The following is a 27,586-nucleotide window of genomic DNA, read 5'->3' on the forward strand; positions in this document are numbered from 1 at the left end:
TAATAAAACCATGCAGATTATATAATTCTTTTGAAAGTACATATACACTTTAAGTTCAGGGATGACGTTCAGAAAACTTACTTGGGGTCTATTCACATGTACAGTATTCTGCACAGATTTGATGTACAGATTTGAAGCGCAGGATTTCAAGGGGTGTTCAGTCATTCAGTTTACATTGAAATCTGCAGCAGAAAATCCTGCGCATCAAATCTGCGCAGAATACTGTACGTGTGAATAGACTATTAAGGAGAAATAACAAGCCATATTGTCATTGATTTCTTCATTTGCAATTTATCTATATTTCTATACCAGGTTTGGGATGTTCTCCAAGAAGAGCCAGTTAGTAACTATCGAGGGCATAAGGGGCGACTGCTCTGTGTCCAGTGGTCTCCAGTGGAGGCAGACCAGGTGTGGACAGGAGCAGATGACTTCTGTTTACACAATTGGTCCATTTCAAAGCAGGAGCACAGTCGACCCCCCAAAGGTTAGTTACCAGATCTTATTTTCTTTTTTGGTTCACCTTTCAAGCAGAAGTCCAAAAATGTAGTTTTTTCTTCTAGGAAAGAAATCCACTGACCTCGAAAAGAAACGTTCTCTGCAAATCAAAAGCAAGACAAAGAAAAAGAAGAAGACCGACAACATGACTCAGGAGGTGGGAGGAGAAATGGTGAGCAAAGAACAAGAAAGTCTTATCACCCCAGCTCAAAATGGGACATCTGATCAAGAACAAGAGTGGACCTCTCCAGAGATAATTCCTGAAAAAACAGACCTGAATGAAGGTATTGTATGGATGCACCCTGGATTTGGCATGTGATAATGTGATTATTACAAACTAGTGCCCAGTGCATTGTCTCGGATAGATACTAGTGGTATTATCAATGAAATGTGGTATAGCAATAGCATCAGGGGTCAAAAGGAGGTGCAGCTATTGTGAAAAGGAAATATGTATGACCAGTAGTGGTTGGCCACACTAGAAATAGACAATGCAAATAGAGAGGAGATCCTTCTGGCACACAGGAAGAACAAGGGGCTCTTCATATTTCATTGAACCACCGAGGAAAAAAAGCAAAAAAAAAAGCTGTACGCAACTTGGAGTCATGAGGTCAGTCATGCCGCTGTTTCCCTTCTACAGGGGAGGAAGGAGGGGTGATGGTAGGGCCTTTGCATGTCCTTTTGCCTTTCTATAATCTGGTAATATGTAACACCATGCTCTCTCTCTCTCTCTCTCTCTCTCTCTCTCTCTCTCTCTTGCTCTCATTTTAGGTGAAGCAGAATATCCGCCTGCGTTAGATGCTTCACCTCTGCCAAGTGTTGAGACGCGCAGCCCAAGCCCAACATTTAAGAGGGCTGCACCCAGAAAGGAGCAACCGAAGGACAAGGGAGGTTTGTACTGACTCACTCAATAATGTACAGAAACGTAACTGGCTGCATTATGGTATTTATAGAGCAGTTGCTAATATTTGCGATGCAGCACTTAACTGAAGTTCGGGTGCAACATAGAAAATTTGACTCCCTTGTTCTGTAGTTCTTTAAGAGGGGGTTACCTGACACTGGGGATAGAGATCACAACCTGTACAGGAACATGTGTCTGTTATCACACTTCATACTAAGCACAGACTTACTGTCATCTCTTCCTCTGCCCAGCCTCCAGTGAGCCCGGCAGGGAGATACAGGAACCTTTCTTCAAATTATCACCTCTTATGATTCACAGCCTGTTAAAGGAGTACAAACTCCTGTGATCACAGAAAGTGGGGTAATGGAGACTTTCCTTCATGTTTTCATCCTACTTACCAAAAAAGATGATAACCAAGATTATATATATATATATATATATATATATATATATATATATATATATATATATATATATATATACATACACACACACACAGTACAGACCAAAAGTTTGGACACACCTTCTCATTCAAAGAGTTTTCTTTATTTTCATGACTATGAAAATTGTAGATTCACACTGAAGGCATCAAAACTATGAATTAACACATGTGGAATTATAGACATAACCAAAAAGTGTGAAACAACTGAAAATATGTCATATTCTAGGTTATTCAAAGTAGCCACCTTTTGCTTTGATTATTGCTTTGCACACTCTTGGCATTCTCTTGATGAGCTTCAAGAGGTAGTCACCTGAAATGGCCCTTATTGGCCCTTTTGCCTTCATTGGGTTCAGGTCTGGTGACTGTGGAGTCCAGGTCATCTGGCGCAGCACCCCATCACTCTCCTTCTTGGTCAAATGGCCCTTACCCAGCCTGGAGGTGTGTTTGGGGTCATTGTCCTGTTGAAAAATAAATGATGGTCCAACTAAACGCAAACCGGATGTAATAGCATGCCGCTGTAAGATGCTGTGGTAGCCATGCTGGTTAAGTATGCCTTCAATTTTGAATAAATCCCCAACAGTGTCATCAGCAAAGCACCCCCACACCATCACACCTCCTCCTCAATGCTTCACGGTGGGAACCAGGCATATAGAGTCCATCCGTTCACCTTTTCTGCGTCGCACAAAGACACGGTGTTTGGAACCAAAGATCTCAAATTTGGACTCCTCAGACCAAAGCACAGATTTCCACTGGTCTAATGTCCATTCCTTTTGTTATTTAGCCCAAACAAGTCTCTTCTGCTTGTTGCCTGTCCTCAGTAGCGGTTTCCTAGCAGATATTCTACCATGAAGGCCTCACACAGTTTCCTCTTAACAGTTGTTCTAGAGATGTGTCTGCTGCTAGATCTCTGTGTGGCTTTGACCTGGTCTCTAATCCGAGCTGCTGTTAACCTGCGATTTCTGAGGCTGGTGACTCGGATGAACTTATCCTCCGCAGCAGAGGTGACTCTTTGTCTTCCTTTCCTGGGGCGGTCCGCATGTGAGCCAGTTTCTTTGTAGCTCTTGATGGTTTTTGTGACTGCACTTGGGGACACTTCCCACCTAGAATATGACATATTTTCAGTTGTTTCACACTTTTTTGTTATGTCTATAATTCCACATGTGTTAATTCATAGTTTTGATGCCTTCAGTCTGAATCTACAATTTTCATAGTCCTGAAAATAAAGAAAACTCTTTGAATGAGAACAAGTGTCCAAACTTTTGGTCTGTACTGTATATATGTGTGTGTATGTATATATATATATATATATGTATATAATATAATATTTTAAGTTCTGGTGAATGTGTGATTATGTCTGTGTTTGAACATTGATATAAGTGAATTCAAAAGTCCAATGAAAGAAACAGTATTTGGCACTGCTACTTCACTACAACAGTCCTTATTTTTCATGTGCTTCAGTGGATTATCAGCCAAGAAGATATACCCATAGTGGTGCTCTATTTGGAGTAGATAGAAACTTTCTGTAGAACCATAAATGTACAGTAAAGCAATGGACCTCACCAGGCTTCAATCTTCAAGCTTTTATTTTAAAAAGGTGCATTAGAAAACGGACATCTTGCCGCAGCTAGGATGCCAGTGTGAATAGTGGCTGACAGCTGTTTCCTGCCACTAGGCACTTCAACAGAACCTAGCGGCAGGAAACAGCTGTCACTCACTATTCACACTGGCGTCGAAGCTTTGGCAAGATGTCCATTTTATACTACACCTTTATAAAATAAAAGCTTTAAGGTTGTAGCCTGGTGAGTGCAATTGCGTTCCTACACATTTATGGATTGATATAAGTGACATGTATTAACTCTGCACATCTTGAATCTCTGTTTTCAGAAGGTTTCGGTTTATTGCATATCAGGCTTTGCTCTCAGACTTTTAGCCACAAACCTTAATTATTATGCATTGTATGCAAAGCGATGTGCTTCAATGCAAAAGGTGCCAATGATTGTTAAGGTCCGGGTTGCATTTTCACAATGTGCCAGGTTTTATCTTTCAAAAAATATCTGGGCTTGGAAGTCTAATATGATTTTGTAAAATTTTTTTCAATTTAGATTTCATTTAAAGGGTCATTCCCGCCAAAAAAACATGTTATCCCCTATTAAAATGAGAGGGGATAAGATGTCTGATCGCGGGGGGGCTGCCGATGGGACCCCCTGCGATCTCTGTGCAGCACCTGCATTCTACGTGGAGTTGCTTCTCCAGTCTCGGAAACCTCTGTGCCCCCTCGTGACATCATACCAAACCCCCTCCATTCATGTCTAGGGGAGGGGGCGTGACGGCGGGTGCTGCATGGAGATTGTGGTGGGTACCAGTGTTGGTCCCAGCGGTGGGCCCCCACGATCGGCCCCCACGATCAGACATCTTATCCCCTTTTCTTTTGGATAGGGATAACATGTATTTGGCTGGCATACCCCTTTAAGTGTGAAAGTTGTCTTTAACGGGATAAAGTAGAAGACAAAGCTGCTTAACAGCGCCATATGTGATCACTGAATGCGCAGTATGTTCTATCCAAACTCTAATAGTTCCATTGAATGTTCTTGTATCTAGATTTGTTTTATTATCATTTAAATCACATTCCTTATATAACTTCTCCTCTAGACCCCCACAATAGAAAGAAGAAAGCACGTTCCCTACTTCCGATTAGCACCAGCAAAGATCACCGCTCCAAAGAAGAGCAACATAGGGATTGTATGAAACTGGCATCCATCCTGTGCTCCAGTGGAGGTAAAAGTATTTCAGTGTGTACATTTTCACTGAATGTTTATATATTATTCTAAATGTACAATTTACACTTTATACTACCTTCAAATGCTATTTTATAGTTTTACATACAGAATTATCTATGCAATAAGTTAAGTTTCTAAATTACTTTTCCTGTAATGATGTGAAGCTGCAGCCTGTATTATGCTTCAGAGCTGCATTCACAAAAGAGCTAAAGTCTGCCAGTATTTCTTCTTGGCTCAAAGGGTAACTATTGTTTTAATTTTTTTTTGACATGTTATAGTGACCTTTTTTAGAAGTTTTGATCAGTGGGGGTCCGGTTGTTGAGACCTACACTAATCACTAGAACGAGTTCTAAACGCATCCACCACTTTTTTTCAATGTCTCGGCACCTGTACTTCCACGTGTTAACTTTAGTCAGAAGTTTGTAAAAATGATAGTTGCCCTTTAATGTTTACATAGAGCGTGCTTTTGGTGACTATGTAATCTGATTTAGGAAAAAACGGTCACACTGCATTATGGGAATAAACAGATAAGCACCATATGGGGGGAGATTTATCAAAACCTGTCCAGGGGAAAGGTTGCCCATAGCAACCAATCCGATCGCTTCTTTCATTTTGCAGAGGCCTTATTAAAAATGAAAGAAGCGAGCTGATTGGTGGCTAAGGGTAACCGGGCAACGGTGCCTCTAGACAGGTTTTGATAAATCTCCCCCATGAATATTCCAATAATAAGAAACAGAACTGTGGATACAGCTTTAGTGGAAAATGACTAGTAATACGTGTTGTAGAATGAGTAAAAAGTGAGTAACGTTTTTTTTTAGCTTGATGACTACAGAAGCATGTACAGTGGAAACCTTGTTTATCCTGAACTTCATTGCCCTTAGTTATTCCATATCCCAGGAGCCATATTGTGTCAGATTACTGACTGTCTCCTCCTTGTTCTCTCCTTACAGAATCAGTAGTGGGAACATGTTCCCAAAATGATCTTCCATCACATCTCGGACTATACAGTGATCGTACAACTCTACACCAACTCATGGAAGAAGAGGGTCAGCGGAGAATATTTTTCTAATAGTTATCTATTAAATGAGCATTGAAATTATATTTTTATTTATTTATTTATTTTTTCTTATTGCTTTTTGGTTCCACCCTCTCATTTTCCTATATTCTAACTTTTTATTTATTAAAATTTAAGTTTTATTTAATATTATTTAACAATGTTGAGTATTGTTGCTTCACATATGCCTATCTTTACATCAGGAAAAGGTCACCTGGAGAGTGGACACTCGGAACTCCAGCACCAGATTATGCTCTGGAAAGGTGACCTGCAGGGGGCGTTACAGCTGGCTGCAGATAGGGGAGAGCTTACTGACCAGCTGCTTGCTCTGGCACCAGTGGGTAGGTATGAAGAATGTATATACTGTCAGTCCTCTTTAGCTACTCAGAAATTTATATAAACAAGTACAAAAGTCATTAAAGGGGTTATCCAGGAAAAAACTTTTTTTTATATATATCAACTGGCTCCAGAAAGTTAAACAGATTTGTAAATTACTTCTATTAAAAAAAATCTTAATCCTTTCAGTACTTATGAGCTTCTGAAGTTAAGATTGTTCTTTTCTGTCTAAGTGCTCTCTGATGACACGTGTCTCGGGAACCGCCCAGTTTAGAAGCAAATCCCCATAGCAAACCTCTTCTAAACTGGGCGGTTCCCGAGACACGTTTTTTCCTGGATAACCCCTGCATATATGGAATAGCACTGAAATTAATGATAAAAACACTATACAGAATCTATGCAAAGTAGCTCTCCTCCAGAAGGAAGAAAACTGTCTCTAGCTCCACTTATGCAATGCATCTGGGAAGTCTTCGGATCCTTTTCTCACATTTTATGTTGTGACCTTGTGCTAAAATAAAGGGGAATTAGAGTTTGTCCCCATCATTTTGCTTTATAATACCCCATAATTGGCTATGTGCTTAGGGTCATTATCTTGCTGGAAGTTAAATCTTTGGCCTTCTGAGGTACAGAGGACTCTGGATCAGGTTTTCACTAGGAATATTTCTGTACTTTACTCCATTTAGCTTTCGCTCAACCCTGACCAGTCTCCCTATCATGTTTGCTAAAAAAAAAAACACCCCCACAGTAAGATGCTGCCATCACTATGTTTTGCTGTAAGGATTTCGACAGGTGGTGAAGAGTGCCTGGTTTTCTCCAGACATGATGCTTAGGAGAGGCTTATTGCTGCCGATTCTGCCATAAAGCCAAGATAGTGGAATACTGCAGTGATGTTGACCATCTGAAAGTTTTGCCTATCTGCTGTCAGTCTCAGGAGCCCAGCCAGAGTGACTATTTGGTTCTTGGTCGCCTTTCTTACCAAGACCCTTTTTTTTCCTGATTATTCTGTGTTTGGGGGTCCAGCTCTAGGAAGAGTCCTGGTTGTTCCCAACTTCTTAATTTGGGAATTGTGGAGGTCACTGTGTTCTTAGGAACTATCAGTGCGCCAGAAATATTATTGTACCCTTCCCCAGATCTGTGCCTCTACAAGAGTGGTCTTCAACCTTCGGACCTCCAGATGTTGTAAAACTACAACTCCCAGCATGCCCGGACAGCCAACGGCTGTCCGGGCATGCTGGGAGTTGTAGTTTTGCAACATCTGGAGGTCCGCAGGTTGGAGACCACTGCTCTACACAATCCTATGCCAAGCAATAGTAGAAAAAAGTCTAGATCTTTGGCGCAAAACCACCTACAAGTCATAAGTATAAAGAAAATTCTGGTTTATTTGAGTAATGCCAAGTACATTAAACATTTTGAGGTGAAACTCTCTTCTTCAGATACGATATTGTGGTATTACAATCAAAGTTGCACGCTTTATTGTTTAAACAGGCTCAAAATAGCGTCAGACGCATACTTTTTCCCAAGGATCCTTGTCTGTAAGACTCAAGACAACAGCTGGATCTCTCCAAGGAGCATTAGTATTTTCCGAGAGGAATAGAATCTGTATACATTTATGTAGTTAGATATCTCCATCCAGGGGAGTTATTATGCCTTTGGAGAAATACATTGCATTAGGACGCTGTCCTCCTTCCATATGTATAGAAAATGGAGCCAAAAGGCATGGATTCCTGCTTAAATATCACTGTGTCTTCATTTTTGTAGCTGGATACAAGGTCTGGGTCTGGACAACTGAAGCCTATGTGAAACAGCTGTGCTTCCAGGAACAGTATGTAAAAGCCGCCACTCATCTCCTCTCTATCAATAAAATCTATGAGGCAGTGCAGCTCCTGAAAGGAAACCACTTATACAGGTAGGGCAGATGAAAGCTGAACTTGGCTCATGTTTAAATGGTTATTCCAAGATTACAACTTATCACCTACTTGCTGGGACCATAATTGATCACAAAATTATGTGAATAGAGCGTAGTTCAAGCCTGCACACAAGATTGAACACCACTTCATTGACCTGGTAATCCCCAGTCGATCAAATGCCGTCTTTCCCCCGAAAGTAGGACATCCCCCGAAAATAAGGCCTACTTTACTTTTTTCCTGCGGGCGAAATAGAAGGCCTCCCCCGAAAATAAGGGTACCGCTCATCTATCCTGAGTTTTAATTTTGAGATAACCATTTATTGGTAAATCAGGGTTCTCAAAACTGAAATATGTCATGAATATTGAACTTGGTTTGTCTTTCAGAGAAGCCATTGCTGTGGCCAAATGTCGTCTGCAACCAGATGACCCCATACTACGAGATCTGTACACCAGCTGGGCCACTGTGCTGGAGAAAGATGGTCACTATTCTATGGCTGCTAAGTGGTAAGGCACAAGCTGTAATTACAGGGGTGATCTTATGAAAACATATAAATTGCATATATGCCCCACTATTAACCAGACATGTCTTTCCCTATTGGTAACCCCTATGAGATAACCCTTTAAGTTTTTGGATGGAATTATTATTTTTTTTCTTAAAGGGTAAATCCAGTCAAAATGAGCTAATATGTCATAGACATACACATATATATATATATATATATATATATATATATATATATATATATAAATTCCTATGGCACAGCACTGCAGTATAAAAGGTGCATTTATTCACACATGTCTCAGCAACGTTTCTGCTCCTATGGAGCCATTTTCAAGCCTAGTGATACATACAGCTATCAGGGTATTTATACCCAAACAAAGTGCTAAGTGCAATCAAAATTCCCACAAGTGAAATCAATTTCAATCAATACAAATTTACATAAAATGTATATAAAAATTACGAGTATTGTACATCAATACATATTCTGTGATATAACCATATAGTGCTAAAGGTGAACAAGCTTGAAAGAACATCAATCCATAGGTAACGTACATAGATTATGATATTAATCACTCTTAATTATAAACAACATACAACTGTTTACAAAGTATAGTTTCCAATAAATAATCAGGGAGATGGTGATGTATCCTACCAGCTCTGTATATCCATCATGACGCCGGTAGCGTGGACTAAAATCCACTGTACATGTACATGTAAACATCCGATCATGTGACCTGTGATGCGATCAGAGTCTCGCAATCTTATACTGGTTATATATATATATATATATATATATATATATATGTGTATATATAAATAAAATATACAGTTTTGGCCGTAAATGTTGGCACCCCTGAAATTTTTCTAGTATTTCTCACAGAAAAGGATTGCAGTAACACATGTTTTGCTATACACATGTTTATTCCCTTTGTGTTTGTTGTAACTAAACCAAAAAAAAGGAGCAAAAAAAAGCAAATTGGACATAATGTCACACCAAACGCCAAACAAAATGTCTGGACAAAATTATTGACACAAAATTGTGGAAAAATAGGATTGTTTCAAGCATGGGAGGCTCCTTTAAACACACCTGGAGCAAGTAACAGGGGTGGGCAATATAAAAATCCCACCTGAAAGCATATAAAACGAGAGGAGTTCACTTAATTTTTGCATTGTGTGTCTGTGTGTGCCACACTAAGCATGGACAACAGAAAGAGGAGAAGAGAACTGTCTGAGGACTTGAAAACCAAAATTGTGGAAAAATATCAACAATCTCAAGGTTACAAGTCCATCTCCAGAGATCTAGATTTGCCTTTGTCCACAGTGCGCAACATTATCAAGAACCTTGCAACCCATGGCACCGTAGCTAATCTCCCTGGGCGTGGACGGAAGAAAAAAATTGATAAAAGGTGTCAACGCAGGATAGTCTGGATGGTGGATAAGCAGCCCCAAACAAGTTCCAGAGATATTCAAGCTGTCCTGCAGGCTCTGGGAGCATCATTGTCAGCGCGGACTAACCATCAACATTTAAATGAAATGAAATGCTATGGCAGGAGACCCAGGAGGGCCCCACTTCTGACACAGAGACATAAAAAAAGCATGAATGCATTTTGCCGAAATGAACTTGAGTAAGCCAAAATCCTTCTGGGAAAATTTGTCTTGTAGACAGATGAGACCAAGCTAGAGCTTTTTGGTAAAGCACATCATTCTACTGTTTACCAAAAACAGAATAAGACCTACAAAGAAAAGAACACAGTACCTACAGTGAAATATGGTGAATGTTCAATGATGTTTTGGGGTTGTTTTGTTGCCTCTTGCACTGGGTGCCTTGAATGTTTGCAAGGCATCGTGAAATCTGAGGATTATCAATGGATTTTGGGTCACACTGTACAGCCCAGGGTCAGAAAGCTGGGTATGCGTCCGAGATCTTGGGTCTTCCAGCAGGACAATGACCCCAAACATATGTCAAAAAGCACCCAGAAATGGATGGCAACAAAGTGCTGGAGAGTTCTGAAGTGACCAGCAATGAGTCCAGATCTAAATCCCATTGAACACCTGTGGAGAGATCTTAAAATTGCTGTTGGGAAAAGGCGCCCGTCCAATGAGACCGACCTGGAGCAGTTTGCAAAGGAAGAGTGGTCCAACATTCCGGCTGAGAGGTGTAAGAAGCTTATTGATGGTTATAGGAAGGACCGATTTCAGTTATTTTTTGCAAAGGCTGTGCAACCAAATATTAAGTTAAGGGTGGCAATAATTTTGTCCAGACCATTTTTGGAGTTTGGTGTGAGATTATGTCTAATTTACTTTTTTCCCTCCCTTTTTTGGTTTAGTTCCAATACACACAAAGGGAATAAACATGTGTATAGCAAAACATGTGTTACTGCAATCCTTTTCTGTGAGAAATACTTCATTTTCTTGAAAAATTTCAGGGGTGCCAACATTTAAGGCCATGACTGTAGCTCCGCCGGCAGGGATCTGGCTCCTTTCTCTCCTGTCCTAATGGGTTTTCAGCGTGCGCACTGGGGGGGTCACTATCTTCCCGCTGGCCCTGCCCCCGCCCCCGCCCCCCTGCTCTTTAGGTTTAGCGAGGGTCAGCTTTTCACTCACAGCCTGCTTCTTATCTCCATCTGAGGGACACAGACATCGGGTGAGACTGCTCCATTTCTTTTTGCTGTCTTCCTTTTTGTTACACCTATGTCCGAACCCAGGCCCGGCCCTCATCACTTATTACACTTGTGTGGGTTGCAAAACTAAAATGTCTTGTGGTTCTGCAGAACCCACCTGTCCTGTCTGCACCACGGTGACCGCGGTGCTGAGGGCCAGGGGCTTTTCTTCCCAAGTGATCCGCACAATGATCAAGGCGCACAAGCCTTCCTCTGCGAAGATTTATCATCATACTTGTCGGTCCCATTTTCGATGGTGCGAATCTCACTCCTGATCCCCAGTTGTGTTCTCCCTCCCACGCCTTCTTTCCTTTTTATAGGCTGGGCTGGAACAATGCTTGGCTCTCAGTTCCCTTAAATGGGCACTGTCAGATACAAAAAGTTTGGATATGTTGTAAAACATGTAAAACAAATAGGTTGTGCAATTTCTTTCATTAGAAAATTTTAAGTATTTCATACTGAAAAAGCCAGTCAAACAACTGTCCCCCCTGCCTGCTTGGACACATACTAGTCCTGCTGTGTCCATGCGTCATCACCTACGTCATGGACACACTTCCTTGAATGACAGCTGTGAGAACAGGGCTCACAGCTGGATGAAAAATCCTCCCACTGTCAGCTTGTGTCCCACTAGTGTGGACAAGTTGGGAGTTGTAGTTTTGCTAATGCTAGGGGAGATGTGAGCAGACAGCATACTGAGGGAGGTGGTGGACACCTTCACAGTGAGGCCATGCCCTTTGAGAGGAACTCAGACTAGTGAGCTAAATTAAAAGTGTAATAAAAAAATAAATAAAGGTGCTAGACACAAAAATTAGACGTACATGGTTAGGATTAGGTACTGAGTGATATATTTAAAAAAAAAATTTTGTTTTTTTGTTCGGCTCTCTTTCCGCAACCCCTGGCATCCGATCCTCACATCCACACCTTTCTGCAGGATGTACTCCCTTCTTCGAAGCTTTCCAGGACAATTCTTTTCTTATCCTTTCCTGGAAGGGGGCCTTCCTCATTGCGGTCACTAGGAGCTTAGGAGAGTTTCGGAGCTGGCGGCTCTATCCTGCTGTTCCCCTTACCTGGTTTTACACCAGGACAAAGTTGTTTTCTGTCCGGTCCCGTCCTTTTTGCCTAAGGTGGTCTCCGCTGTTCACCTAAATGAGGATATCGTCCTTCCGTCCAGCACCGTCCCATCCCAGGGAATGTTTGCGTCATGGTCTTGATGTGGTACTAGCCCTTCGGATTTACCTTTCGGTCACTTCTTCCTTTTTGCCAGTGTGACTCTTTCTTTGTGCTTAAGGAGGGTAGTCGTAAGGGACTTCCTGCTTCGAAGGCGACGATTTAGCGGTGTATCTGTTCTGCCATCTCGGAAGCTTACCGCTGCAAGGGGAAGACTCCTCCTTTCCGGGTCTCGGCTCATGCCACTGGTTCCGTCGGGGCCTCCTGGGCTCTCCACAACAAGGCTTCGGCCTTACAAATCTGTAAGGCTGCCACCTGGTCGTCCTTGCACACGTTAACAAAATTTGATGCTGGTTTGGGTCGCAAGATGTTGCAGGCGGCTGTGGTCCAGCCTTGCACCTGAGTTACTTGAGATTTTTCCCACCCCGGGGACTGCTTTGGTGCGTCCCACGGTCTCTGTGTCCCCCAATGGAGCCAACGAGAAAAGTAGATTGTTATGCTTACCGTAAAATCTCTTTCTCGGAGGATCCATTGAGGGACACAGCACCCACCCATTTATTCTGGTGTCCTTGGTTCGGTTGCCTGTCCGAGGGTTGGTTCGGTTAATTTTTGTCTGTGGTTTCCTCGAACAGTTAGTTTTTTCTTTCCCTGTCGGTCCTCTCCTACTGCTTTGGGATTAAACTGATAGCTCCGAGCCTGTAAGCGGGGTATAGCCTGCTGGGAGGAGCTGACTTCTTTTGTTGCTTAGTGGCAGCCATCTAGTGGCAGCAGCATATACCGACTGTCTCTGTGTACCCCAATGGATCCTTCGAGCGAGAGATTTTTTGGTAAGCATAAAAATCTAGTTTTAGTCAGCCACCAATTGTGCAAGTTCTCTTAAAAATATGAGAGAGGCCTGTAAATTTCCATCATAGGTATACATCAACTGTGAGAGACATAATGAGAAAAAAAAAATCCATAAAATCACATTGTCTGATTTTTTAAAGAATTTATGTGCAAACTATGGTGGAAAATAAGTATTTGGTCACCTACAAACAAGCAAAAGTTCTGGGTCTCACAGACCTGTAACTTCTTCTGTAGGAGTCTCCACTGTCCTCCACTCATTACCTGTATTAATGGCACCTGTTTGAACTTATCAGTATAAAAGACACCAGTCCACAACCTCAAACAGTCACACTCCAAACTCTACTATGGCCAAGACCAAAGAGCTGTCGAAGGACACCAGAAACAAAATTGTAGACCTGCACCAGGCTGGTAAGTCTAAATCTGCAATGGGCAAGCAGCTTGTGGGAGCAATTATTAGAAACTAAAAGACACATAAGACCACTGATAATGTCCCTCGATCTGGGGCTCCACACAAGATCTCACCCCATGGTGTCAAAATTATCACAAGAACGAGGGGGGACCTAGTGAATGAGTATTGGGAGAATGTCATATGTTGGATGAAACCAAAGTAGAACTTTTTGGTTAAAACTCAACTCGTGTTTGGAGGAGAAAGAATGCTGAGTTGAATCCAAAGAACACCATACCTACTGTGAAGCATGGGGGTGGAAACATCATGCTTTGGGGTTGTTTTTCTGCAAAGGGACCAGGACGACGATCTAAGTAAAGGAAAGAATGAATGGGGCAATGTATTGTGAGATTTTGAGTGAAAACCTCCTTCCATTAGCAAGGGCATTGAAGATGAAATGTGGCTGGGTATTTCAGCATGACAATGATCCCAAACACACCACCCGGACAATGAAGGAGTGGCTTCATAAGAAGCATTTCAAGATCCTGGAGTGGCCTAGCCAGTCTCCAGATCTCAACCCCATAGAAAACCTTTGGAGGGAGTTGAAAGTCTGTGTTGCCCAGTGACAGCCCCAAAACATCACTGCTCTAGAGGAGATTTGCATGGAGGGAGGAATGGGCCAAAATAACAGCAACGGTGTGGAAACCTTGTGAAGGCTTATTGAAAATGTTTGACCTCTGTCATTGCCAATAAAGGGTATATAACAATTATTGAGATGAACTTTTGTTATTGACCAAATACTTATTTTCCACCATAATTTTCAAATAAATTCTTTAAAAATCAGACAAGGATTTTATGGAATTTTTTTTCTCATTTTGTCTCTCATAGTTGAGATATACCTATGATGATAATTACAGGCGCCTCTCATCTTTTTAAGTGGAAGAATTTGCACAATTGGTGGCTGACGAAATACTTTTTTGCCCCACTGTATGTTGTCACTATGGTACAAAAGTTAATTTGTGGTTGGGGCTACAAACGTGAACGAGCTGCCTGAGACTAATTACCACAATAACAATAATACATAGTAATGCTAACAATGATAATTATGAATGCATACCTTATGATACACTGAACATATACACCAAAATTGCAATGACCATATACCCTGCATACTGCAACAAGCGTAAACACCATATAAGCAATTATCGTATACACCATATAACGCAATGAACGTATAAACCGTCTAAGCAATGAACGTATACACCGTCAAAGCAATGAACGTATACACAGTCAAAGCAATGAATGTATACACCGTCATAGCAATAAACGTATACCCCGTATAACGCAGTAAACGTATACCCCGTATAACGCAGTAAACGTATACCACGTATAACGCAGTAAACGTATACCCCGTATAACGCAGTAAACGTATACCCCGTATAACGCCATAAACGTATACCCCGCATAACGCAATAAACGTATACCCCGTATAACGCAATAACCGTATACCCCGTATAACGCAATAAACGTATACCCCGTATAACGCAATAAACGTATACCCCGTATAATGCAACAAATGTATACCCCGTATAATGCAACAAATGTATACCCACTTACAATGCAATGAACATAACCGTAAAAGCAATGAAACGTATACAGCAAGAAGTATACCCCGAATAAAGCAGTGAACTCACGTGCCATATAAAGCAATGAACATGACACGCCGTATGCCATGAACGTATACACTGTGTGATGCAATGATCTTAAACGCCATATCATGCTAGGAACATGAGAACCGTATACTGCAGTGAAGATCTCCATCTGGTATGGATGCTATGCAGACATTATAATGTTAAGAAACTACCTATCTAATGTAATCATAAATGTGAGACGGGCACATAGACGTAGGCTCTGCTGTTGGGTGAGTGGTGCTCGTCACCAGCTTTATTTCTCATACTTCCTACTGCCATACGAGGACTTTTTATTTGTATATAATACAACACTTTGATGTCATAAGTATTGCGGCCATTACCCTGTCAAATACTTTTTTTTATTAGCGGGTCATAGTGTGATTATAAACTGTAACAGACTACAAACAAAAGAACTGTTTAAATGGTTACAATCTGCATTACTAATGAACCCTTGGACCCCCAATGATTTCTAGACTGAAATGAAACACCTTTAGCACTGCTCAGAGAATTCTGAAATGCCAGAAAGGCTAAATGAATGACCCAATTGATAGATTTTTCAAAGAGAGAAATATCTGAGCAGTGGCAAAGGAGTTTAACTCTTTACTGAAACCTTTTGATTCTGCAGACTAATGGTGGTCTGAGATGACATCACATACTAAGTTATTCTGCTTTTTCTGTCTTCACTCAGTTACTTAGGGGCATTGTCCCCTTATGACGCAGCTAAGGTCTTGGCCAAGAAGGGGGATCTTCTGTCTCTTAGCACCGCAGCTGAACTCGCATTAATTTCAGGAGAGAAGACTTTAGCTGCCTCATTCGCTCTGCGCTGTGCCCAGGAAAACATTACTGTTAAAAACTGGGTTGATGCCCAGATGTCTCTTAAGCAGCACCAAACCTTGCTAGTAAGTCATTTTTAGAATATCTTTTAAAATCAGATTGTTTTTATTAATCATTTTACAAACCCCAACACAAACATGATAAGCAGCAGAGATCACAGTTGTGCCTCTGCTTACATTGGTAGTGAAGCCACACATTTAAAGGGGTTATCCGAAGAACTAGGGTAGTCATGAATAACTATTGTCTGTACCAATGCAGGTAGGAAACCACTGTTACAATCTGGGGCAGTTATGGACACATAACTTCTACTTATTTTTTTTTTTTTTTTTTTTACTCAAAAAGTTGTTCTTATGTATAACTGGGTCATTTTACAGGGACACAGATTGGTCTATTGTACCAGTGAGCTGCTGTTCACTCATCTTAAAGACAAGACACCGGTAGATTGGAAGACACAGACCACCCCATGTTTTCATGATTGGGTGGGGCATGGCAGCGAGGAGTCCTTCATTAGTAAGCTCACAGGACTATGGCAGATGGAGTATGGACTGTCCTCAGCAGAGCAGTATACTGAAGTCTGTCAGCAACTCAGTACATCTGACCCCTCACCAACTACCGCCAACACCAGTGCCAAGCAGGTAATGGAGCTCACCTAATAGTTTTTTTTTTTTTATTGACATCACTAACTATATTTTCAGATTTAAGCCAACCCAGTGATCATCTTCAGAACCTCTATGTAACACGATCTGCTCTTAGAGGGTCCCAAGAGGACCATTTAGCCCTTTTTTATATAAAGCCAAAAGCTATTATTTCATTAACTTACCCAGATTTTCTATTTTAAAAACACAGCTGCTACTTCACATTGCTCAAGAAGTGGTGCTGTCTGCTCTGAGCTACTTGTCAAAGAGCTGGAATGAGATGGCATCGGCGATACTCCGTGCCCTCTCCCGCTGTCATCAGGCAGGACAGTTTACATTAATGCAAGAAATTGCCCAGCTGCTGCTTCCAAAAGGTAAGTGCCTAGAGCTACAGGATGATATCCAGAGGCATGTTGTAAAAGTTGCAAATTTTTGTGCAAAATGGGGCTTGCGACGTTGCTGACTTTAACATTTACTGAAATAGAATTTCTATATCCAAAATTTCAGATTCAAAAGGGGTATTCCAATCTCAAAGTGATGACATGTCGCTAGGTTATGCCATGATTTTGCAGTTAGTGGTGGTCTGGCCTATGGTACCCCACTGATCCTTAGAATGAAGGGGATGCAGCTCTGATTCTGAGCTGTGGCCTCTTCACATTCTTTCCCTACACAGCACCTGCAGTGCAGAAGAACTGCAGCACCGCTTCATTCAGGTTTTGGCAGTTTCTTCCACAGCAGAACTTGTGACCACCAATTGTGCAGGGAGCTCTGCAACCTCTTTATTCTCAGAATCACTAGGGTTCCTAGAGATCAGACCAGTCATAAAGTGGTGGCATATCCTAGTGATCTTATACCCCTTTATATAAATGTATTGCATCAGATTTACCAGGGATTGTTTCTACTGTGTACCCATTCAGTGCTACAAGATGTTCTATGAAATGAAATATATTTCCCTTTAGGTTGTGATGAGTTAAGAGAGAACCTCAGCCTGGACAACAAAGAAAACTTAGCTGCTTGTGACAGCGTGCAGGCGTTCCTCGCCTACATTAAACTTTATGACGTGTGGTGGAATCAGTCAAGAGTGAAGATGGAAATTTCTTCTGAAGAAGATGCAGTTCTTGGTCCCCCAGGGAAGATTGATGCTCCAGAAATTGTTTGTGACTTTAGGGTGCTGCTGTCAGACGTGCATGCCGGCTTCCAGAACGCGCAGCGGGAGATAGCAGAAGTTCAGCAGGCTCTCCGAGAGATGATACAGCAGCATCAGAGGAACAGGCAGATCCAGGATAATTCTCTAGAACTAGACCAAGACTCTGACTCAAACCCAGCATCCCCACCTGAGAAAGGTCCTGACAGCAAGAGTGAGATGTGAGTTGACTTCAAGGAAGCCATTAAAATTACTTATTTCATAATCTCATAATAATTGTTATTTCTCTACCGGCTCCATTGGGGGACACAGACCATGGGTGTATGCTGCTGTCACTAGGAGGTTCAACACTATGACAACAAGAGAAGTCTGCTCCTCCCAGCATGGTATACCCGCCCACAGGCACCTGAGGTAATCAGTTTTAGCTTAGTGTCTAAGGAGGTGGACACTGGTCTGGAGTTCTCTCCAGACCAGGTCTTATGTTTTATTATTTTCCTAGTTAGGGAACGTGTTAGTTTTTTATTCTTTCATGTTTTCAGGTGGGGATTCAGGAACTGCGGCTCACTGTCTCCCCATTGTGATTGAGGGGGCACAGACATTGCGTATATGCGCTGTTAACCCCCTCTCGCCAACAGTCAGCGCCTGGGGTTGTACCTCATGGGTCCGGGTACCCATATTTCCCTGCTCGCCTCGCTCGCACATGGTAGCTCGGCGTGATGCAGGTGACAGAAAGCTGACTGAAGACTTCATAGGAAGACTTCATGAGGTAAGTTCTTCTGACTGAGGTGAGTATATTCCCTTTCTCCTAGGTACAGCCTTCCAACCTCTGGAGACCCTCACTTTTTGCCCACTATTTCTCAGGGGCTGGCCTGGACAGGTTTTTTTTTTTTTATATTTATTGAAAAAACTGGGGTAAGCAGGAGCATTTTTGGACTGGCACAACTTTATTCAGAGGGCACTATACTTTTCACTTTCCTGAACGATATGTGTGTGTGTGTGGTGTGTATGTTTCTTTAAGCGGTAGACAGCCGCAGCGTTTTTACTATGCAGGCGTATGAAGTGCCGGCTTACTTTCGCTTTCGGCAGCAGACGGCTGCCGGTGGAGTCTCGCTCTCTCGCTTCCCCGCAAGCGCATATGCGAATGACATGTGTGCTCGGGGAGAGGAGCGGGCGTGGGCGCCATTACTGATCATCTTGTCAGAAGCTGAGGGCGCCATAGCTCCGCCCCCTCTGTTGTCGGGGCTTCTGAGAGGCGCAAATTAGCCTCCAATCAGCGATGTGCATGCGTTGAGAGGCAGGGGCCAATCAGCAGTGCCCCTGCTCCTGGCCCGCCCCTCTTTTGCTATTGGCCATCATTTCTCCCTTTTTTGTCTACACTAGAACAGAGTTCTCCTCACAGCAGCTGCCCTGGGGTCACAGACTTGGGATGCACAGACAACTGGAGCATTAGTTCATCATTTTGTCTGTAAAAGCTGTAATTCCAAAATGCCTTGTTCTGCTGAACCCATTTGCTCCCTCTAAACAGTTAAAGGGGTATTCCGCCCCTGGCATCGTATCCCCTATCCAAAGGATAGGGGATAAGATGTTAGATCGCCGCGGTCCCGCTGCTGGGGACCCCAGGGATCGCCGCTGCGGCATCCCGCTCTCATTACTGCACAGAGCGAGTTCGCTCTGTGCGTAATGACGGGCAATACAGGGGCCGGAGCAGCGTGACATCATGGCTCCGCCCCTCATGACATCATGGCCCGTCCCCTTAATGCAAGTCTATGGCAGGGGGCGTGATGACCGCCACGCCCCCTTCCCATAGACTTGTATTGACGAGGGCGGGCCGTGACGTAACGAGGGGTGGAGCCGTGATGTAACGATGCTCCGGCCCCTGTATTGCCTGTCATTACGTGCAGAGCGATCTCGCTCTGCGCAGTAATGATAGCGGGGTGCTGCAGCAGCGATCCCCGGGGTCCCCAGCAGCGAGACCCCGGCGATCTGACATCTTATCCCCTATCCTTTGGATAGGGGATAAGATGTCTAGGGGCGGAGTACCCCTTTAACTGTTAGCCACTCATTACATCTGTAAAAGCTGTATCTCAAAAATGTCTGTTTCTGCTGAACCACTTGTTCTGCCTGCTCCCCCAGACCCCCCTGCTATTCTACCCCGGTGGTCTACCAGACTCTGTGGGTTCGGCCAACCCTCAAGCCTGGGTTCTCTCCCTCCCCCAGTCTATATCTGACTTGGCTCAGGTCTCCTGTTGTGATGTGACTGCATTGGAGGTCCCACTCTCCTCCTATACTGATGCTCTCGCAGCGTCATGGGGGTGTTTTTCATCTGACTCATCCTCCGAGTCTTCTGGCAGGCACGGGCGCTCCCCTCGCAGGCATCGCTCCGTTACTCCGCCCTGTAGCAAGCGTCGCTCACCTAGAGGACGCTCCCATGGTCGCCTCTCTGGCTCTCCAGACCTGCGTACCTGGTCAGTCTCCCCCTCTTCCAGGGCCACCTCACACGTTCCCATTCACCTGGAGAACTTGTGGATGCAGTTTCCGATTCGGCCTCTGATTCAGAGGACCACACAGATATGACGGACTTTGTGCACTCATTGGTCTCGGCCACAAGAGACACCTTCCATCTAGAGGACCCAGGAACTTCGGACGTGGCTACAGAAGTTTCCTTTAATCGTGCCCAACCTCCAGGGCTGCCTCACCTCGTTCCCATTCTCCCGGAGAACTTGTGGATGAGGTTTCTGATTCGGCCTCTGACTCAGAGGACCACACAGATATGCCTGATGTGGTGTACTCATTGGTTTAGGCCATAAGAGACACCTTCCATCTAAAGGACCCAGGAACTTCAGACGTAGCTCCAGAAGTCTCCTTTTCTTCGTTCCCGACCAGCACCCAAGACCTTCAGTTCTCACGCTGAATTTTACGCCCTGCTGGTATCCGCCAGGCACCCTGACAAGAAGTTTCAGGAAACTTAGAAGGTTCAAGCGGGGTATCCATTCGCCAAGGACCTCTTTGCTCGGTGGACCTCCTCTCCAACTGTGGATCTGCAGGTCTCCCGCCTCTCTAAGGCGCCTACCGGGCCTTTGGCTGATGCCGCTGCATTCAAGATCCAGCCGACATGAAGGTGGAGACTTTGGCAAACTTTGCCTTGAGACAGCAGGATCTTCCTGCTTTTGCTTTGGCCTGGGGGTCAAGGGTCCTTTCAGTGTGGTCTCCCAACTCCGCCAGGGTAGTCTTCAAGATCCCTCTGGAGGATTTATTTAATCTAGCCCGATGCTCCGCGGCTGGAGATTTTCTGTTCCATTTGCAGCCACTGTGCTGCCTTTGCCACAAGTTACCTGGTCTCTGCTTTTGATGGCATGGCGTTTGAGACAGCGGTTCTGAGGACCCGTGGTTTCTCTTCCCAAGTGGTTCACACCATGCTGAGGGCTCACAAGCCTTCCTCTGCAAAGGTTTACCACCATACCTGGCGGTCTTATTTCTGTTGGTGTGAAACTCTGCCTTTTTCTCCTGTCGTGGTTGGCTTTCGGCCGTTTCCATTCTTTTTCAATGTTCTTTGGCGTTCAGTTATCATGTCCGAACCTAGTTCAGGGAGTGGCACAAGCTGCCCCTCCTTATCAGTCCCCTTTTTTCCCTTGGGACTTACACTTGGTCTTAGGTGCTCTGCAGGACGCCCCTTTTGACCCTCTCAGGGACATTTCTTTTTGCCTCCTTCCCCGAAAGGTGGCGTTCCTTATTGCTCTTACCTCTGTTAGGAGGGTGTCAGATCTGGTAGCTCTCTCCTGCCGTTCTCCCTTCCTGGTGGTATACCAAGACAAGTTGTTTTCCGTCCAGGTCTGTCCTTCTTACCTGAGATGTTTTTTTTTTTACTTTTTCATCTCAATGAGAACATTGTCCTCTTGTCCGGCCCCTTCTCATTCCGGGAAGCGTTTGTTCCACAACCTGGTTGTGGTGAGGGCTGTTCGGACTTATCTCTCAGTCACTCTTCCCTTTTTTGTTTTTCCGGAAGGTCGTTGTATAGGACAACCTGCTTCTACCACCACCATTTTCGGTGGATCCGGTCTGCTCTTTTTGGGAGCTTTCCGCTGCAAGGGGAAGGTCCCACCCTTCAGGGGTTTGGCTCATTCCACCTGTTTTTCGGGGTATCCTGGGCCCTCCGCTACATGGCTTCAGCCTTGCAGTTCTGTAAGGCGTCCGCGTGGTCGTCTTTGTACACTTTCTCAAGGTGCTACCAGATTCATGCCTACGCATCGGTTGATGCTACTCTGGGCTGTAAGATGTTGCAGACAGCGGTGGTCCAATCGTCCACCTGTCTGATTCCTTACCCACCCAAGGGACGGCTTTGGTACGTCCCATGGTCTGTGTCTCCCAATGGAGCCGATAGAGAAATGGAGATTTTTTATGCTTACCGTAAAATCTCTTTCTCGAAGGATCCATTGGGGGACACAGCTCCCCCCCCCCTTTTTTTTCAGTTATCTGTCCGAAGGTGTGTTCAGTTGCCTTTTCTTCTGATTGCTTGGACAGTTTGTGGTTTTCTCTTGACCTGTCGGTTTTCTCCTATTGCTCTGGGACTAAAACTGATTACCTCAGGTGCCTGTGGGCGGGTAATCCTGCTGGGAGGAGCCGACTTTTCTTGTTGCCATAGTGTCGAACCTCCTAGTGACAGCAGCATACACCCATGGTTTGTGTCCCCCAATGGATCCTTCGAGAAAGAGATTTTACGGTAAGCATAAAAAAATCTCCTTTTTGCTGTTTACCCAGAACTAACCAAAATCCAGTCTCCCTGACTGAGCTGATGAAGAAGCTTTCTACAGCAAACCATAAACTGGCTGAATTTCCAGAATACCTTAAGGTAAGAGGTGCACGTATGCAGTTTAGCTTTAATAAAAAGGACTTAGAAAGGTTTCCCTTTGGGCAGGTCATGTGTATTTGGAAGGGGGATGGTGGTTAATCAGTGCTTCCAAGTATAGTCTTTTTCTACTACTGCAGTTTGGTGCTTAGCTATAGATACGTGAACAGATGTGACGCTGTCTCTTGATTCTTGCAGTTTGGCATTTTTGATGCTGCTTATAACGCAGAGCTCTCTGGCTGGGTTTTAGAACATCTGGCATGGGATTGTATATGAAGTAGATTTTAGCCAATAGGCTCTCTGCCCGAGCCACTGTTTGACAAAGGGCTGCTAAAAGAGAGGTAGTGATAATCTCTGAGGCAGTGTTTCCCAACCTTTTTCAGCTTTAACCACCCTCTGGAAAACATTTTTTCACAGGGCCCCCAAACCAATAATTCTTGACGAAAGCAAAAAATTAAAAAAAAAAAAAAAAAAAAAAAGCAACTCATTTATCTGTAAGCTATGTAGATTACAGTGCTGCTATAGCCAGCGACTCATAGATGACGTCTTCTCTGATGTGAGTCATCTACTTTCCCTTTTCTGTTCCATTTGGATTGGGCCATCATGACTATTTGTTCCAGCTACAACTCGTTACGGCAGAACCTGCAATACAAACATATTAGACTCCGCACTTTTCCGACAATACCTCCAGACTGTAGATCAGATGAACATCATGAGGACAGAGGTCACTTGGCTAATGTTGACATAAGTATTCAGACCCTTTACCCAATACTTAGTTAAAGCAGTGGTTACAGCCCCCAGTCTTCTTGGAGATGATGCCACAAGGTTTGCACACCTGTATTTGGAGATTTTCAGCCATTCTTCTCAGTAGATCCTCTCAAGCTCTGACCGGTTGGATGGCGACTGTCAGTGAACAGCCATTTTCAATACTTCCAAAAAAGGAACGAGTAGGTTTAAGTCAGGGTTCAAGGACATTCACAGAGTTGTTCCTAAGCCTGGTTGTTCTAAACTCTCTCCATTTAAAAATTATGGAGGCCACTGTTTTCTTAGGAACTTTCAGTGCAGCATACATTTTCTGTCCCCTTCTCCAGATCTGTAGCTCCACACATTCCTGTGTTTGAGCTCAAGGGGCAGCCCCCTCTCATTATGGGGTATTGAGTGCAGAATGATGAGGAAAAACTTAAATATTTTTTTATTTTTGCACAAGACTGCTACATAAGAAAATGTGAAAAAAGGTTAAAGGGCCTGAAGACTTTTTGAATACATTGTACTTATCTGTGGATAGGTGATATGTTGTAATCTTGGGATAACCCCTGTAAGGACGAGTACAGGAAATGCCCTGAACATGTACATGTTTTCATATAAGAACTTTGACTAGTCTTCACTGCAGGATCAATCTTTAGAAAAATCTGTGAGACACTGCCATAGCAACTTCTCTGCAGTTGTAGCATACATGACTCTGAATATCTGTACATATGTTCCTTTCATATTTTCTCAGGTGCTGCCATTCCCTGATGTTTTGGAATGCTGCCTAGTCATACTTCACCTTCCGTCTGCTACGCTGACCTCTGACATGCATGGACAGGCCATAAGTCTCCTACAGAGACACAGCTCCGGGTCACCTGACCACCACAAAGTAGCCAGCAAGTTCATATCTTCTTTACAAGGGCAGCCACCTAAAGACTAAGTTCATGACTTGGCTTGTCACTGCTTCCAAGTCTGCAATAACTTCTGCACTGGTGCCGGCATCCGTCAGCTGCCTTTGCTTCTTCCAGAAGCTGCATACTATAGTCATCCATACATCTGCTTATGTATTCAGTTGCTGGGTTATGGACTATGTTCCCAGGACTGAAATTAAACAACAATTGCGTAACTGAGGCCTTAGGATGCATGAAATATGCTGAACTATAGCTTTAAGAGGCACTTTACAGACAATCCATTACCACCTTATTGATGTAGTTCAATGCCAAGGATCCATGTTCCTATTCTTTATTTTCGATATTCTGTGTATGTTCTGTCATCGATATGCAGCAGTGAGTTAGCGTGTCGTCCGAAATACATTGCAGAGCTGTTTTTGGTGGTAAACCCAAGGTTATGGCCTATTCAAGGTGCAAATTTCTGGTGACCTGGGCTGCAGATATTTTTTAAAAGTGGAATTACTCATAGGGTTAAATGGGAAAATTGATAAAGTGATCCAGTTTTGCAATGTAAACTCTGAGGATTGAGTTTTAGAGTGTTGACTTGGAGTAGGAAATACTATATAAAATGTAAAGGGGCATTTCCATCTCAAAGTGATTGCACATCAAAAGGATATGAGGGCCAACCTCTGGGACCTCCATTACTAGTGAGAATAAAGGGGTGCAGGGCTGGCCAACAGCATTTCCCTGCACAGCCCATTGTATAGGAACTTCACTGTACAAGAAAAAAAACTGCAGTGCAATGCTACACCAGCACTACCGTCCCTTCATTCACACAGTCAGGGCCCCAAAGCTCGGACCCCCTATGATTATAAAGCGAGATGCCTTCACTTTATGAAATGGGAAAACCCCTTTAGGCGTACATTCTAATTTAAGCTTTATAGGGGTTCTTCAGGATTGGACATACAAGACTGTCTTCTTCCAAAAAAACAGTACCACCCCTGTCTGTTGGTTGTGTCTAATATTGCAGCTGAGCTGCAGTACCACAAAGACTGGATTTCAGCACTTCTCTACCCACAGAAAAGACTGGCACCATTCTGTGCCACCACTTTTCCGCTGCTGTATTGGGCATTGTTGCCAACAATGATAGACATGAAAGTTCTGTGTTGTATATACTGTAATTTATAAGAGAATTATAAGGAATCTCTTGTATAAAGTTTTGGTTTATTATGGGCTTTTACGTTCATGGGGTTTAAGGGATTGTCTGGAATTAGAAAAGGTTTTTTTTTTTTCCCTGTAAACAGCGCAACTTCTGATTATAGGCTGTGTAATATTACAGCTCAGACCCATACCAGTGACTGGTACTGAGCTGCAATACCAGATACAGCCTATGGACAGGAGTGGCGCTGTTTCTTTGAAAGGGTTGGGGGTGGAGCTGACTTTTTTTTTTTTTCTAATCTTGGACAATCCTTTATGACCAAGCTAACAAACAGGTTACTTTTTATTAATGGCCAAGTGCACTTTTCAATCCTAACATTTCAGAGCATCGCAGCAGCTTTAGATTCGATATCTAGAGGACGATGCAGAAGTCGTTCACACCTTGGGAAAACTACTTATGCACCTTGCGTCTTTACTGGAGAAAAGTGGCCTAGCAGATATCAACCAACCTTTAACTGTATGAGATACACACACAGAAATGACACTGTGAACCTATTATCTTGTCTATATTCGCTGTCATGCCAAGGAAGACTTGCTTTTTTTTTTTTCAAATAAATATCTGAAAGTTTAAATTCGGTGCCTGGTGTGATATGTGGCACCTTATGGTAGATTTTATGGTAAGGAGAAATGGCACACACAGGTGTGTGCTGTGTGAAGAAACTCAAGAAGCTTATTTTATTCTCCATCCTGTGAATCTCCAGCTATTGAGAAACTACAACTCCCAGTATGCTTAGAGCTGTAATGTTACCATAGGTTTGAAAATGTTTATTTTAAGGCATGGGAAACATTTAACAGTATTAGTGTACATGCACATGCACCAGTTGTTACAAACATTTTATGACTCCATTAATTCTCAGGAAAGGCCATACATTTATCCACATTAAAGCGCAACTGTCATGAAATTTTGGTGCAATAACCTGCACACAGCCTTTATACTGTGTGCAGGTGATGGGTATAGCAATGTTTTTACCTGAAATTTGCATGCTTTCATGACTGAAAAAAATGCTTTTATTCAAAGCCACGGACGGTCTGAAAGGTATGGCGCGAGGTACACGATGCCCCGCCGCCTCCACGCCCACCCCCATGCCTACCCCGTATGTCAGAGTTGGGACCGCTGTGTGGTTTACACACAGGTCCCAGCGCATGCGCCCTTCAGCTAATCTAACCTGCGCGCCACTGTGTCATCCAGCAAGCACTCGCTCCAGCAGCCGTCTTCCTCCTCAGTGCGCCTGCGCAGAGCAATCAGGTTAGTCCTCGATACTATGTGCAGAGAGGAAGCACGCTCTCTGCACCTAGCACTGTGCAGGCACACTGAGGAAGAAGACGGCGGCAGGAGCGAGCGCTTGCGGGATGACACACAGCGGCCCACAGGTTAGATTAGCTGAAGGGCGCATGTGCTGGGACCTGTATGTCAATGACATACTGGGTAGGGGTGGGCGTGTCGGCGGTGGGGCATCGCGTACCACGCGCCGCGCCTATCCGACCATCAGTGGCTTTGAATAAAAGCAATTTTTGCAGTCATGAAAGCCTGCAAATTTCAGGTAAAAATATTGCTGTACAAAGGTTGTGTGCAGGTTATTGCACCAAAATGTCATGACCGTTGCGCTTTAAACTTCATTCACTATGTCTGTGCCAAGCCTCCAGTTTCCCCAGATCCCTTTGTAATATTATAGTAGTGATCTCTTTACCCAGTTTAGTGTCATCTTTAAATATAGAGATTCTCCTCTAATGCCTCTACAAGGTCATTAATAAACATATTGAAAAGAAGTGGACCCAGTACTGACCCCTTTGGTACCCCACTAGAAACTGTCACCCAACCAGAATAAGTTCCATTGATACTCACCCTCTGCTTTCTATCACTGAGCCAGTTACTAACCCATTTACATATGTCCTCCCACAGTCCCAGCATCCTCATTTTATGTACTAACCTTTTGTGTGGCACAGTATCAAACGCCTTAGAAAAGAAATATACAACATCCACAATGTCACATTGGTCCAATTTATAACTCATTGTACATTGTATGTAGTGGCCATGTGGGGTAGTACCCTGCGTGGTAATGTTCCACTTCCGCAACATCTGTGTCCAATCCCACCCACTCCCGCAAACATTTTGTTT

At 43.5% G+C, this 27,586-nt stretch overlaps 1 protein-coding gene across 4 annotated transcripts in view; it reads left to right on the top strand.

Annotated features, from left to right (window-relative positions):
• Positions 1-26,030, top strand: part of GEMIN5 (gem nuclear organelle associated protein 5) — an 82,523-nt gene extending 56,493 nt beyond the window's left edge. For all 4 annotated transcript variants that reach the window (XM_056516802.1, XM_056516801.1, XM_056516803.1 and 1 more), the window contains 14 exons: positions 313-484; positions 561-779; positions 1,264-1,383; positions 4,485-4,610; positions 5,563-5,658; positions 5,870-6,007; positions 7,761-7,908; positions 8,293-8,412; positions 15,848-16,058; positions 16,368-16,628; positions 16,840-17,002; positions 17,588-17,993; positions 22,528-22,618; positions 24,114-26,030. In XM_056516802.1, coding sequence (XP_056372777.1) covers positions 313-484; positions 561-779; positions 1,264-1,383; positions 4,485-4,610; positions 5,563-5,658; positions 5,870-6,007; positions 7,761-7,908; positions 8,293-8,412; positions 15,848-16,058; positions 16,368-16,628; positions 16,840-17,002; positions 17,588-17,993; positions 22,528-22,618; positions 24,114-24,302 — 2,460 coding nt within the window. In that variant the 3' untranslated portion in view covers positions 24,303-26,030. The remainder of the gene's footprint in view (positions 1-312; positions 485-560; positions 780-1,263; positions 1,384-4,484; positions 4,611-5,562; positions 5,659-5,869; positions 6,008-7,760; positions 7,909-8,292; positions 8,413-15,847; positions 16,059-16,367; positions 16,629-16,839; positions 17,003-17,587; positions 17,994-22,527; positions 22,619-24,113) is intronic.
• Positions 26,031-27,586: the final 1,556 nt, after the last annotated feature.

The sequence above is a fragment of the Hyla sarda genome, chromosome 4 (assembly GCF_029499605.1).
Source record: "Hyla sarda isolate aHylSar1 chromosome 4, aHylSar1.hap1, whole genome shotgun sequence".
Taxonomy (NCBI): Eukaryota; Metazoa; Chordata; class Amphibia; order Anura; family Hylidae; genus Hyla; species Hyla sarda.